Source organism: Populus euphratica, unplaced genomic scaffold (assembly GCF_000495115.2).
Source record: "Populus euphratica unplaced genomic scaffold, PopEup_1.0 scaffold8.1, whole genome shotgun sequence".
In the NCBI taxonomy this organism is placed as follows: domain Eukaryota; kingdom Viridiplantae; phylum Streptophyta; class Magnoliopsida; order Malpighiales; family Salicaceae; genus Populus; species Populus euphratica.
The window spans coordinates 2,052,812-2,067,702 of NW_011499855.1; the positions used below are offsets into that span (position 1 = coordinate 2,052,812).

The window sequence follows — 14,891 nt, forward strand, 5'->3', positions numbered from 1 at the left end:
TTAAATAAACCATGCATGCACATGGGCGAGCGCGCGAGCACACACATATATATGAATGTTATGTATCTTTACAATCCAATTTTCCACATGTTGCAACCCTCAAATTCATTTACTGACAATGAAGGTTAACACAGGCCATAGTGGAACACTGTATCGGGGCTTAATAGAATTCAGTCAATGATAAATATATGCTTAATTTTGAATAAATGGAAATGTTTGGAAAGAGTTAAAATGCTTGGGAGGGTGGAGGATACTTAAACATCAGCTCAAATAAGAAAGAGAAGAGAAGCAGAAACGGTGCAAATGCAACTTCAGCAGGAAGATAATGAAGGTAAAATGTTGTGTAGTGCATGCATGTGAGATCGAAGAGGTAACTAGATTTCCTGCCATTATAGCCGCCTCCAGCGGTAAGTTATCACACTGCATGTGCTGCCTTACTATTTAAGCAAACTCAGTGTAGTTTGTTGTGGAGGATGACACAGAGGGTGATCCGAGTCTGTACCGTTCTTCATTGCTTCAATCTGCACGTAATACAATTAACCCAGTTTTCTACATGTTGCAAGTAAAATTCCAATATGCACTTGCTGAAAGAGCAAATGACAACAGGATTAAACACTCTTTACCTGTTTCTCTAGCAGCTGGTTTTCTTCTTTCAGCATCTTTTCCTGTTGAAAGCAAAAGACATTCATATAAAAATCAAAGATACCTATATATATATATATATAAAGACATTTGATTATGAGATCACTTCATTCATGTAGAATTATACACAAGCAAACTGCAACTGAGCACACAGTACTAAAGAACACAAAGAAAGAGCAGAATGCCCGTTACCTGTTTCTCTAGCAGCTGGTTTTCTTCTTTCAGCATCTTTTCCTGTTGAATCAAAGGTACCTAATTCAGTTTTTCCTATACATGTATATATATAAATAATAAAGACATTTGATAATGAGATCACTTCATTCATGTAGAATTGTACACAAGCAAACTGCAACTGAGCACACAGCACTAAAGAACACAAACAAAGAGCAGAAAACCCACATGATTTTATTTTTTTTTGTCATTTGTGGCTTGCTTTATATTATAAATTACTGCTTTCCCTTCCTCGTGAAATTTAATTTAGTAACTATCTTACTTCATTGAATTACCTAATGATGTTCCTCGAATAAGAATGAACGGTTACTAGAGACCATGCATGGGCCCAAACTTGACCATGGTCAGACAATACAGGGGGGGACATAGAGCCAAACTTGACCATCTCACCACAAAATAATTTAGTAACTATCATGCATTGTTCTTCCAGAGATCATAATAATGTGCAAGGATTCGAAGTATGCAGCAAAATAATTTTTAGTCGAAAGTTTTCTCATACTTGGATTGTACGATAAGCAAGCCTTACTTTTGAAGTCAATTTTAGCTTTGACATTCTTAGGAAACAGTTTTTAACAGGCAGTGGGAAAGACTTACGAATTGATTATGCCCAACAATGAAGAGTACTGCTAGTTATCCACCAGTACAAGTAGGAAACCAGAAATTAGGAATGCAATAATATCACCTAAAGCTCAGTAAGGTTGATCAGCCATAATTGCTTTGGACCGGCTCTATTCTACTATTTCGCTAAGAAGCATTCTGGATTTTATTTTTTTTAATTTAGTTCAGGATAGCATGCAAATTTGAAACATAATGCAGGAGGTTGATCAAAAGTTCTTAGACGACAATTAAAGCATGATCAATAGACCGATTGCATCCTTGGAAGATCATCGTTGACAATTAATTCAGGTATCATTGATGCAGTAAAGGGATGCTATATGCTGGTCCGGGAATCCTGGACTTGACATGAGCATTTTAGCAGCTATAAAATGGTGGATGGAAACAACAGGTAGGTTTTCTTAATTATGAATAAGATGTTTCGGAAGTTTTCTCATACTTGGATTGTATGATAAGCAAACCTGTAAGTTTTTGTATCAGAAACCTTCTCTGGTCAAAAGAGCTACTAGAGAAAAATGAGGATCCTAAGATCATGTCTTGCTCTCTCCATGCAGCATTCATGCATTGATTGCAAATGGGGGTTTATATATTGCAGAAAATGATTTTCAAAGCAGTTATAACCAAATGCACTTTCATACCTGGTCGTGGAGGGACTTCACTGATTCCAACATCATTTGTATCTGAAACAAAAAGAAAAACGATGAAAAGCACTGTAGTGAGATATTACGAGATAGTATAGATTCCTAGTTTGTGCTGGTGAATGGGATGTGCCCAGAAATACAAAATACACTAGTTCTAAAATTCTAGAATAGAAAACAAACTAGCAATCAAGCAACAAATAATGGACTGAAGATAGTGTTTGTCATAATAATCAATTACATTCTTTCAAACCATGTTGGTGTTTCCATATCTCTAACTAGATTCCTAACTTTTTCAATTGAGAGTAACTTTAGGCTTGCGAGTTTTCTATTTCTTATAGCTTATCTCCAATGTTATCAACTAAATTCTTCAATTGTACCTTTTCAACAACAATGACACCATATAGATATTAAAGCTTTCTTAAAACTTTTACCCTTAACATCATTAGTTATTAAATTTTCTTTAGACTTTTCTTGAGCCAAACACTTCTTTTACACAACTTCTTTCTTATTAAAAAATGGAGCATTGAAATCTCTAAGAGCAAAAATTCTTCTTGGAGAAGGATAACAATTCTGAATAGAATTTTTAATTTAAGCAACAACATCCATCTTTATAAATGATTGGTCTAGCTTTGCATCCAACTTTTGCTCTTCTAGGTTGTTTGAACAATTCTAACTTCCCAAGCATCATCTCTTGATAAAAGTTTTTATTTTTCAAAAGGAGCCAAGGAACTATTCATAGACATTGGACAATCAGAATTATCTTCTTTATTCGGATAAGAACCATTGTTACTTCCTTATATATGATTTGGTAATGCAGCTTCATTACATAGAGATGACCTTATAGGTGTTGCAATAGACTATACTTCATCCTGTTTACATTCTTTTTTTTTTTTAATGAAAGAAAAACACCTTTAGAGCTTTAAACTTGTAATGAAACCTTTTGTTTACAAGGATCAATAGAAGAGAGTTCTAGTTGTTGATTTGGTTCTCCATCATGATCAAGATTACAGTCGCAATCTTAATCACAATAATAATCTTGGTATATTTTAACATCATGTGGACCAAACAAGGCATAATAGCATATTCATGTTAATTATACTATAGACAATAAATTTTTCTTCATGCATGAGACATGATAAACATCTTGAAGATGTAAATGATCAGATTTACAGCGAAGCGTGTTTATCATCTTACCAATATATGTGATTAGTAATCTTGAGTTATCAGTTATCATCACTGCATAATTTTTTTTATTCTACTTTGTTAGATGTTGTAACTTTTGTTTATCACCTTTCATGTGATTAGAACACTGGAGCAATGATCCAATCACTTTCATAATTGATTCAATCATCAATTATCATTGTTAACGCTAATTCTTCCCTTCTTTGACAAAGGATGCTTTAACATTCTATTCATCTTCAACCTGCCTTTCTAAACTTGAAATAATAACATTGTTTTTATAATTATGACAATTATCTTTAATAGGCTTTTTAAACCAATAATCTTTTTTTCTATGATCACTCTTTCCATAATTATAACAATTGCCTTCAATTTTTCTGTCATTTCCATAATTCTTTAAAGCTTTATATATATATATGAAAGCCTTTTTTTCCTTCGATAATTCTTCTTTATCACAATCCTTATTAGATTTACCATCTATGTGCCAATTGTGAATTTTGTCGTCACGAGAAAGCCATTGTTTACTCCTACCATTGTTGGTGTAGAGTAATTTCTCTTCACCCTTCAATGAGACTTCTGTCATATGTTTAGCCATATTGTCTTGACTAACATGTAGATTTTTAAACTCAAATATTGATGGTTGAGTAGGTTATCCTTGTAGTATAGCAATAAAAGTATGATATTTAGGTCTTAAACCATGGATGATTATTCTTTTCATCCAAGTATGATTATTCTTTTCATCCTAGTTTCATCAATAATTGCTTCAAAGTCTAATTTAGAAATTTGATGATTTCACCTGATGAAATTATTGAGGAATCGTCATGTCTTATTATGTCAATAACAATAACTCATTCTCGAGAAATTACAATATAATATCATTCTTCTTTGAGAAAATACTAGTAATGGTGTCTTATGCTTCTTTCGGCATTGTAGCATCCTGAATATTCTTCAAGGACTCTATTAGTATTTTTGGAAGTTCATGTGTTTTCCTATAGATCCTAGCCTTGCTTGTATAATATCATACATGTTTCCGAAGTACTGTAATTCTGATTGTTAAAACTTTTTTTTATCCCTTCAACAATTTAAAGATCTTCTATTATCTACCATAGCAAAAAACAAGTTGTTTGTTGCCATGATCTACTAGAAGCTGTTGGAATGTACGAGGCTATTATAAGAACTTATAAGAATATGTGATCAGCTAGACTCATAATATTTCATAGCACTAATAATATTGTCAAACATTACAAAGTTCTAACGAGATTAGAACTTTTATGAACTATGAACTATACATTTCATAGAAGAAGGTGAAATGCAAACTTTGTACCAAAATATTAAAGCATCATATAGTAAAAGCCTAACTTTATGATGTACCTTAAACTAGGCAACCTGTACGATGACTTTAGTGTTAGGGGATCTTAACCCAAATGTGTCCATAATGACTTTAGTATAAATGAACCTTAAACCACGTATTTTGAAAATGACTTTGAAACAAGTGCGTTTCCTAAGATAAATTAAATGTTTATATTTATTTTCTATCCTAATTTTGATAATTATTGAATACTCAGATAATTGTTTAGTGTTTCTTCCGTTGGTCCTCGAATGTTATAAAATTGGGTCACAGTCAAATACTTCACTTATTTGGGAATGTGGGATTCAATTATAGAATCTGGTTATATGAATGTCAGATTTTGCTTTAAAACCCTTCTCTTTGTTGCATCATAGGTTTGGAAAAAGACGCCCTGAGCCAAGCTCAAATCCTGATGCAGAGTTTGTCAAGTATAAAATGGTGCAATTATCAAGGAAAACAATCTAAAATATTTATAACACTTGTCTAGTGGAAACAATAGGGTTCCTGATGCATCACAATACAAATTTCAAATGACAAAGGACAAAAAAAGTCATAAAAGAGAGACAATTAACCTTTCTAGCTCTGACATATGTTAGAGTAGCTTGCAGTTGTTTCTCTAGTTCCACGAGGTTACTCAAGGCTAACTCCATAGCATATGGACCTTCAAGGATCCTGTGACAAAATATACATTAGTAGATGTTACGCATTTTTATGTTAACACATGGAGTAAGCATACTGGAAATTGAACGACAAACCTTTCAACCATTAGTTGTAACTCTGGAAGTGATTTCAAGTTTGCATGTTTATCACAATATGCCTGTTTAGGAAATAGATATTTAGCATTGGTTCTATACTATAAGGAATATAAATTTAGAAATGAGGAAAAAAATAATGATATGTCAAAAATCAAGTTAAAAATCTATTTTTTTCTTAATTCTCTTTGTTGTTATAATGATATTTACATTACCAATAATTCAAATGACACAAGCATTACATACCTTTGCATGATTAACATCTTTGGATGAAGTTGCCATCTTTTTAAAATGACTCATGTAATGCTTGAGGATACTTGTTATACTGTATTGTATAAGAAGAAGATGAGTCTTGGTAACTAAAATCAAATCTTGAGATAAATAATATTTGATTATACCTACCAAGATGACAAAATGTATTAGGGTGAGCAAAGCAACACCTCAAAATAATCAATTTGATGACAAAAGATAATGAACACATATATGATCTTTTGGTTTGATTTCTTTATTCATTGCAAAACTCTGCTTGGTCGAAGAACAAATAAATGCTATCCTAACTAATAAAAACATGTCATTCTTTTGTATTATGAAAAATCATTAGTTTTAAGCTATCACTTTCTTATGTTTTCATCCAACAACAGGGTATGTACATTAGAAAGATCTTATAAAATGTTTATCATGTAATACGATCAATAAAAAAAACCTCCTTTTAAATCATGAAGATTTCCTAGAGGAATCTTATGTGCTTGTATTCCATTAAACGAGGGGATTAAGGGATTGGATTATCATAGCATTAATTAAAAGGCTTTGTCAAAACCATTATTTAATAGCTCTAAGAAACTTAGCTACACTTAGGAGAGCATTTAAACTAAGACACAATATCTCGCTCCTTTATAAATATTGATGTTACAAAGGCTTCATACACTTATGAAAGAAGTGTTTATGAAAGAAGTGTTTGATATTGACCAAATAAAAAAAATCTTACCTTGTATCATTTAAATCATTCACTTATCACCATGAATTCAAGATTACAAAAATACTATTTTAGAAAAAGAGAACCCTCCACCTCTCAAATCATTCACCTTAAAAAAAAAGTCTTGTCTTATTAATAGTTAAGATATAATCAGTTTTTGTTTCTAATAGATGCCTCCTTTTCAGTTTAGTTTCATGTAGCTTTTGATTCTACGAATCATGAATTTTCTTCATCAAACCCTTTTCTTTCACAACCACATGTCGATCTTTTCATATAGGGTTAGGTTTCATATTAGAAAAAATGGTTACTTTGGGTTGGATGTGGATTTTGGTCTAAATCAACATAACCTAACCCATGCACACCTTTACACCCTATATCATAAGGGGTCAAGAATTAGCTTTTAGGTAATCTCACTCTCGTAATAGAAACTTGTCAAACTTATTGCACATAACCTATCATCCGTCATGCATAGTTATATTCCATCACGTGCTTTCATTAAAGAACCATCTTAAAGGAAAACAAAGGATAAAAGATAAATTGTGTGTTTTACTTAATTATCTTTTATGTTAGGAAGATTGAAAATGTGACAATGAAAGAGAGATGAATCCTTTCAAATTATTTCTTTCATTAGTATTATGTAGTTATAACCAAGGTTGTTAAAAATACTCTTTTAACACGATATGAAAAATACAATGTAAATTCGGATTGTAAAAACAAATCATAAAATCATGAGTAATTTTTTTTCATACATTGTTGATACAAACAATAAGCAATTCTATCAATAAAAATATGGTGAAATTGTTCTTGTATGACAAAATCTTACCATGCAATATCTAAGAAAAAAAGTTACGAGTGGTAGGTAAAACTCTACATTAAGAAAAAAAACATTGAAAACAACTATGTTTTCAAAACTATGTTTTTTTATTGACTAACACTAGTTCCATTATTCCCTTTAAATACATGATCATTTGTAGTGTTTTAGCTTATCTGATGTTTTCACCTTGATGAATAATACATGATTTTTCTAATCTTGAAGTCTAGTTCCTTGTTAGATCATATATTAGACAAGTTGTAGATTTTCTATAGAGAAATCATAATGTTGTAAACTTGTTTAAAAAACTATAGTATTTAGACATAAATACATGGTGGATCAAATTTTAAAGTATGGTTTGTCACTCTTGTTTATAAAAAAAATCCTTATAGATTAAGAATTTTCAAAGTTTTGTCCTATAATAGATAATTATTTATTTGTTAGGAAGGGTTTAAGCAAAACTGTGTTTCTTTTATCTTTGCATTATTGATTGAAGATAAAATCCATAAATACAAGCGTTTGTGGGGCTCATGATCGGTAGTAAAATCACAATCTTACCGAATTTACATGATTTTAGTATGATTTTATCATTTCTTGATTTTTATATGATTTTGCACGATAAGTATACAATTTCATAAGTGAACTCGTGATTTTAACAACCTTGGTTATAACTTTCAAATAATCATCTCGATCCAAAAACTTAAGCTATTAGGTGAGGTTCAAAGATATGATTTATATAATTCTCTAACACATCCTTTTAAATTAAAGTCATTTAGGCTTGAAACTTGCATAGACTTATAGTACATTGTGTTTAATTTTTATCAAATAGATTGGGGGTGCTGAGATTTAAACTCATGACCGCTTAATCTACAAGACTCTGATATCATGTCAAAGAACTATCTTAACCTAAAAACTTATATTGTTTAGTAAGTTCTCAAAATATAATTTATATAATTCTTTAACAATAACCTCTCATACATCCTCCTTCTTTCCACCTTAGGAACTAGATTTTTCTGTTTTAAGGATAAAAAAGGTTAACATTCTAAAGAATTGAGTAACTAATAATCCTAGGACATTTAATGACTACTAGGTTTTTTTTACAAGTGTCGCACATGTATGATTTAACTATTTTAAAAATATCTTGTGATCTTTAATATATGTAACTGGTTATGGATTATTAATAAATGAGAAATCATGAATACTTGTCAAATTAAGATATTTGATTTGAAGGCAAGCAAGTTTATATACATTTTGATAATTTATAATTAAATAATTTATTTTATTTTTAAAACATAGAAAATAAGAATCAAGATGTAAAAATGAAAGTACCATCTTTCAATGTTTATGTAAGTATACTTAGAAGTTGAAAAGATATTTTTGGTATCATGTTATAGTAATAAATTGATATAGTACTTTCAAGATTAAAAAAAATATAAAGGAAAACAAAGTTCCATTTTTTTATAAAATACTTTTTTTCATTTTTATTTTAAAAAGCTAGTTTGATTAGATGATGACATCGAACTATTAGATACAAAAATAATATGCTATGAATTATCCTGGTTATATCTCTCTAATGGCTAACATAACTCTCCTCTGAATAATTCAAATTTGAGTGCTTCGAATAAATATAATAATAAATTCAAAGTTGAGTGCTTTGACTAAATCCAAAGTTTATTAGCATACTTATAATAAATAGAATCATTGATATTAAAAAAATAATAATAAGTAATCCAAAAAAATTTCAAAGTTATTTTAATTACTACAATATTTAATAAATATCTATAATTTCAAACTATTGAAAAGATTTTGCAGAAAATATAAGTTTGATAAGTTATTGAATGATAGATGCTAACATTTAAGTTTTAACATAATAAAATTACAATGTACTTTTCTAACTCAATAATTATCATGATAAATATATTTCTCCATTTTTTTTCTAAAAGAGATATTTTTTTAATAAAATCTATTTATATTGCATGAAGATATAATTAAGGTGTTAAGATGTGAAGAAATTTTAGTAAGATCTTATTAATTATTATATTTGATAATTGAATTTGAATTTGATTCAAAAGACCTAGACTTTAAGTTTTATGGTTTATAATACATTCTTAACTTTATATATTATTTTTTAAAATTTTATTTATTTCATAACATATCCTTTAATGCAATCATAATAGCATTAATGATATACTATATACAAATCTTTTTATTTGAAGAACTCTTTTCAATTATACATGACGTGGAGCAAAATTAACAATACATGGATGAATAAGAACTTTGAAGATTTATTTTTAGTAAGTAAATATTTTTATAACATTGCTAGAGTTTATAATATTGGTTGAGTCTATCAAAAGTAATAACATAAATTTTATGAATTTTTAAGTGGCTTAAAGTTAATATTAAACAATAAAAAAATAAATAAGAAGATACTGTGAATAAAACTAGAGGATCTAGTTCAATAATTTGATAAATTTTGATGTGTATTTGGTTTTTTTCTAAATGTAGTATAATTAGTTTTTCTAATTTTTTTTTATTTTTTTTTATTAATATTAGTATTTGAACCGGTTTGTGTATATCTTAACTAATCCTACGGATCTGAAATTAACGACAATGTAAAACTTTAATGGCTTTAAGGTTTATGAGATTTGAACCGATAACCTCTAAAAAATAAATTTAAAAACATGACTAATTGAGCTATAGTTATATTTTTAAAATTTTGATCTTTAAGTAAAGTGTTATGTCAAATGATGTATAAATAGAAAATATTGAAATAAGTGTGATTTAACATAGCTTTTAGAAATTAAATTTTCTTTTCTAATAATCCGTCTTCTTTTTAACAAGAGTTGGGAGTGAAATAAGTGTGATGTTGCGCATTAAAAAAATAAAAAATTGGCACTCCGTTTAGGCTGGCAGCCTAAATGGACTTCACTCCCCTTTCTTTCTTTCTTTCTTTTTTTTTCATGTTTTTCAAGAAATTCTTAGCTATTAGCACACATCTTAATAATTCTCAACAATTAACGCACAATTTAATGTACTGTTTTTCAAGTGATGAAGGGTCAAAACTCGATATTATACACCGCCACACACGCACAAATTTTTTATAAATTGTTGATATATTCTATAACATTTTCTTCAAGGACATATTTTTACATGGGATTGCCGATATCTTTCTGGCCAATGATAGGGGACACAAATATACACCACATTCATGCAATCAAACACCTCTTTTTTGTATTAATAGTTAGTGTCCCTAATATTTACTAATCACTTTATTAATAACATCTCAAATATTATATTCAATGATGAACACTAGTATTTTTATCGATAAAATTTTATACAACTCACAAGATAATCTAATATAATCAAGATCTATAAATAATTTTGTCATCAAATAAACAAAACATATCTCAAATTCAACATCTTTCTATATTTATATATTTTTAAAATTTTTTTATGTATATATCTACTAACTTGAGTTTCGAAAAGTTTCTTATTCCATAAAAAACTTGTTTTTTCAGGAAAATTTTTAAACATTGATCAAGCCCAAACAAAGAAGCTAGACACAAGAACCATATTAAATTTATATTCATATGTGCTGGTATAAAATAGCAACTCATGAAAATTTAAAAATCAAATGGGTTGATTTTTGATTTACTTGTAATAATTTTAAAAATTAAATTTCATTTAAAATTCAATTTTTAATATTTAATAGTATTCCAAACATGTTATTTCATTGAAATCTCTTAATTCAATTTAATTATAGGGTTCAAACATATTATTCTAGATTTAATAAAGAGAGAACTGACTGGCCACGTATATTAGGACGGATAGCAATTATAACCAAAACTGTTATGGTTGGTTCAGTTGTAGTTAATAATTGAATGACTTAGTTTCGATTATGATTATGGTTTTCATTATAACTAACTAACCGTATTTGAACTGAAAGAATAATATTTACCTCTTTTAACTGTTTTCGTATTAAGTATTGAAATACTATAATTACTCCATTAATTATAAATAATTAGCGACTCATTTCATATATTCTTTGAGAATGCTTAACTTTTACTATGACGTAGAGAGTTACTTTATATTTGAACAACTAAAATGGTGGTTATCATTAGAAATGAATATTTTATGTGATTTAAGAATACTTTCATGTGCAAATTCTATTTTATTTTTTTAATATTATATATTTTATGATTAATGTTTTAGCTGACATGTAATTACTCCAACTTGGGTTCCTTTTTAAAAAAAAAAAAAAAACAGAGGGTTAATAACTGATTTGATAACCGATTGACCATTGACATCTTTGAAGATTAGCACATGAACGTGAGTCTTTTTCCCCCCTAACTGTGTATGTGTTAGATGTCATCATTATATATAGGTTAGTTTAATGCTCATCCTAATTACGCGAAATTTGTTTATCCATGTTATAACCATCGATCTAGCTTAGCAATTGCATGGTAGTTAATTATTTGTCGTAATTAAGAGAAAATTATAAACACCATGTAATTAAACAAATTATTAATACAGAGATGAATTTGAAATCGATGACAAAATCCTAACGAAAAGACTAAATGAAGCATTTAAATGTATAGGATTGTCAACAAGTTTTGTTCGATTGTTCAACAGAAAGTTTCGTGTCTTTATATTTTGTATGGAAGGATAGGCACGCATGCAGCAAAGAATACACATACATCAAAGGCTTTTCCTTTCAAAGAAACAAAAGATCACAACATGTGCGAGCCATGACTGCTCGCGTATAAGCAACGATAAGCACCAAATCCCTAGAAAATTGACAAACCAAAGAAATCAACAAGCGATTTATGTGCAAGAACAAAAACAATGCTTCTGTTGGTAATCAAGGGACCTGAGAACGAGGTTTTAACCTAAAAAATAAAAAGAGTTGGGTACCTGCCAACGCTAGAGAATTCATAAAGCTTGCCGCTACTTGAAAAGACGAGGACGGCGACTTGTACGTCACAAAGAACGGAGAGTTCACGAGCTTTCTTGAACAATCCATTTCGCCTCTTTGAGAAAGTAACTTGGCGACTGCTCTTGTTTTCAATTCGCTTTAGCTCCACTTTCTTACGGCCCATCCTCTTGTCAGCTAGCTAGCTAGCAAGCAAGCAAGCAAGAAAGCTGACCCGATCGATCCTAAATCTGTGACCTAATTTTTTCCTGATTTTGAATCTTATCCTTTCCTCAGATGAAAGCAAATAAAGTAAGTGCTCTACTTCTATCACAACCGAGTAAATGGATAAAAAAGAAGAGGAGAAAAGGACTGAATGTCAAGATTTTTACCGGCAAGGAATTGAGCTGTGGGTCTTCCGTGTATCGTCATAAATTCGAGTCATCTCCCTTCTGCCACGTGTCATGCGCTCTTGCAGGCCTCTCCTCTCCGTGTTGCGGCTTCTGCTCCTTTTGATGCAAGAGGTTTCTAGCTGTTTTTGTTTTCCTTGTTTTTGTTTTCTAACTTCCGATCCAAAGAAGTACAAGAAAGACCCTTGGTTGAAACGATGTGACTGTATAATTAGCTATAAGTATACAGTGAGAAGAATAGTTGATATTTATTATTTTCGACAAAAAATTTGTTCGTATCTGTCCATTTAAGGTATTTGTGTTCTTAAGGTCTTTTCATTTAAGGTCTTTTTTCTTTTTATTTCATTTCAAAAAATTTAATTTTATAACAATCAAACTAATGGATAATCTATGATTCATAAAAACAATTATAAGAATATCTTTGATTTTGGCCCCAAAGATAAACATAATGCTATTAGTTATTAATGAATATCTAATTACTCTCTTAACCATAAATTTAAGCTAAATCCTTTTTTATTTATTTATCAATAGATAAACATTGTGATTTTGAAAGGAGAAACAACACAAATTAAAAAAAATTCTTTTCCTGTTTTTATTGGGATCGAGTGGTACAAAATTTGATATTAAATTAAAGATTACTTAAAGAATCTAGAACTAAATTATTATTTTTTATTTAGCACATGTAAATTCACGCACCAACATGTTAGGAAGAAAGTTTCATTGGGGAGGCGTGTGCAACTTCCTCCAAGTTCTAATGGTAGCCTTTCTTAATGGTGTTGATTCCCGTGCCTGAACTTTTTTTCTTTCCCTCTATGAACTAAACGGGCTGGAGCTTTTCATTGAGAATTGTAGGTCGCTCAATTTCAATCATCTAGAAAACAAAAATCCAAGCATTTTTTTTTATAAAATTGAGCAATAACTCAATGACATGATGTTTAGTATTTCGTCAATTTCTGCAATTATTTTGGTATTTTGTCTTCCCTTCAACTTTTGCAATTTGGTATTTGCATTCAGTTTCTGCAAATTTGTTTTGTGTTTTGGAGTAATCGTATAGTAGTGAGAAGATATTTGTTTAGTTTCTGAATTTCTGTTCAATTTCTACAATTTGGTATTTGGTTTTCCGCTGCTTTTGCATTCTAGTTTTCTGCAATTTGATATGATATTGTTTTGATAGATACATGGGAGGCAAATAATGCAAAGATCATTACTTGGATCAACAATTCTGTTGAACATTCGATAGGCACGCAGTTGGCGAAGTATGAGATAACAAAAGAGGTTTGGGATCATCTGCAAAGGTTATTCATGCAATCAAATTTTGCAAAACAGTATCAATTAGAGAATGACATACGAGTTCTTTATCAGAAGAATATGAGTATTTAAGAGTTTTATTCTGCTATGACAGATCTTTGGGATCAATTGGCTCTTATAGAATCGACAGAATTAAAGGCATGTGGTGCCTATATTAAGCGTAGAGAGTAGCAACGATTAGTATAGTTTTTAACAGTCCTTCGAAGGACTTAGAGGTTCAATTCTGTTGACTTTGTTGTGAGTGAGTTATTGGCTGAAGAAATAAGGCTTTAATCTTATTCTGAAAAGGGAATTCTTTCTGCTTCGAATCCTTCAGTATTAGCTGTACCTTCTAAGTCATTCTCTAATCATCAGAAGAAACCTTACATAAGGGTTGGCTTTGATGAGTGCAGTTTCTGTAAGCAAAAAGGTCATTGGAAAGCTCAGTGTCCTAAGTTGAGACAACAGAATCAAGCTTGGAAGTTTGGCAGTCAGTCACAACCTATTGCTCATAGACCACCTCAGGGTTATAAATCATCACACCATAATATTGTAGCAGTAACTTCCTTAGGCTCTATTACCGATCCCAATACTTTGGCTGAGCAATTTCAGAAGTTTCTCTCCTTGCAGCCACAAGTAATGTCCACTTCTTCTTTTATAAATCAGTTGCCTCATAGTTCCTCAGGTATACCACACTCTCAATGGATCTTGGATTCTAGTGTTTCTCATCATATGTCTCCAGATTCCTCATCTTTTACCTATGTGTCCTCTTTGTCCTCCATTCCTGTTATGACTGCTGATGACACTCCTATGCCCTTAGTAGGTGTTGGTTCTGTTGCCACACCTCACTTATCTCTCCCTAATATTTATCTTATTCCAAAACTCAAATTGAATCTTGCGTCTGTTGGTCAAATATGTGATTTTGGTGATTATTTAGTTATATTTTCGGGTTCTTTTTGTTATGTACAAGATCTGCAGTCTCAGAAGCTGATTGGGACAGGCCGTAGGGAGAATGGACTATATATTTTGGATGAGTTAAAAGTGTCAATTGCTACTGCCGCTGCTGCTACTACTACTGTTGATTTGTGTT

General features: G+C 30.3%; 1 protein-coding gene and 1 long non-coding RNA gene across 7 annotated transcripts in view; one reads left to right on the top strand and one right to left on the bottom strand.

The window, feature by feature from the left end:
* LOC105123029 (MADS-box protein FLOWERING LOCUS C-like) lies at positions 1 to 12,682 on the bottom strand. Of its 6 annotated transcripts, none has more exons than XM_011022474.1 (8): positions 12,107 to 12,681; positions 5,655 to 5,733; positions 5,412 to 5,473; positions 5,229 to 5,328; positions 2,127 to 2,168; positions 835 to 879; positions 624 to 665; positions 1 to 521 (listed from the first exon to the last, which is right to left on the bottom strand). In XM_011022474.1, the coding sequence occupies exons 1-8, from the start codon at positions 12,289 to 12,291 to the stop codon at positions 438 to 440; spliced, it is 639 nt and encodes a 212-aa protein (XP_011020776.1). In that variant the 5' UTR covers positions 12,292 to 12,681; the 3' UTR covers positions 1 to 437. The 6 variants fall into 6 exon arrangements, with proteins under 6 accessions (XP_011020776.1, XP_011020777.1, XP_011020778.1 ...); XM_011022475.1 differs by having other exon boundaries at positions 835 to 876; positions 12,107 to 12,680; XM_011022476.1 differs by lacking the exon at positions 624 to 665.
* Positions 7,801 to 14,891, top strand: part of LOC105123028 (uncharacterized) — a 12,283-nt gene continuing 5,192 nt past the window's right edge. The window contains exon 1 of the long non-coding RNA XR_841792.1: positions 7,801 to 7,943. This is a non-coding gene — a long non-coding RNA (uncharacterized LOC105123028). The remainder of the gene's footprint in view (positions 7,944 to 14,891) is intronic.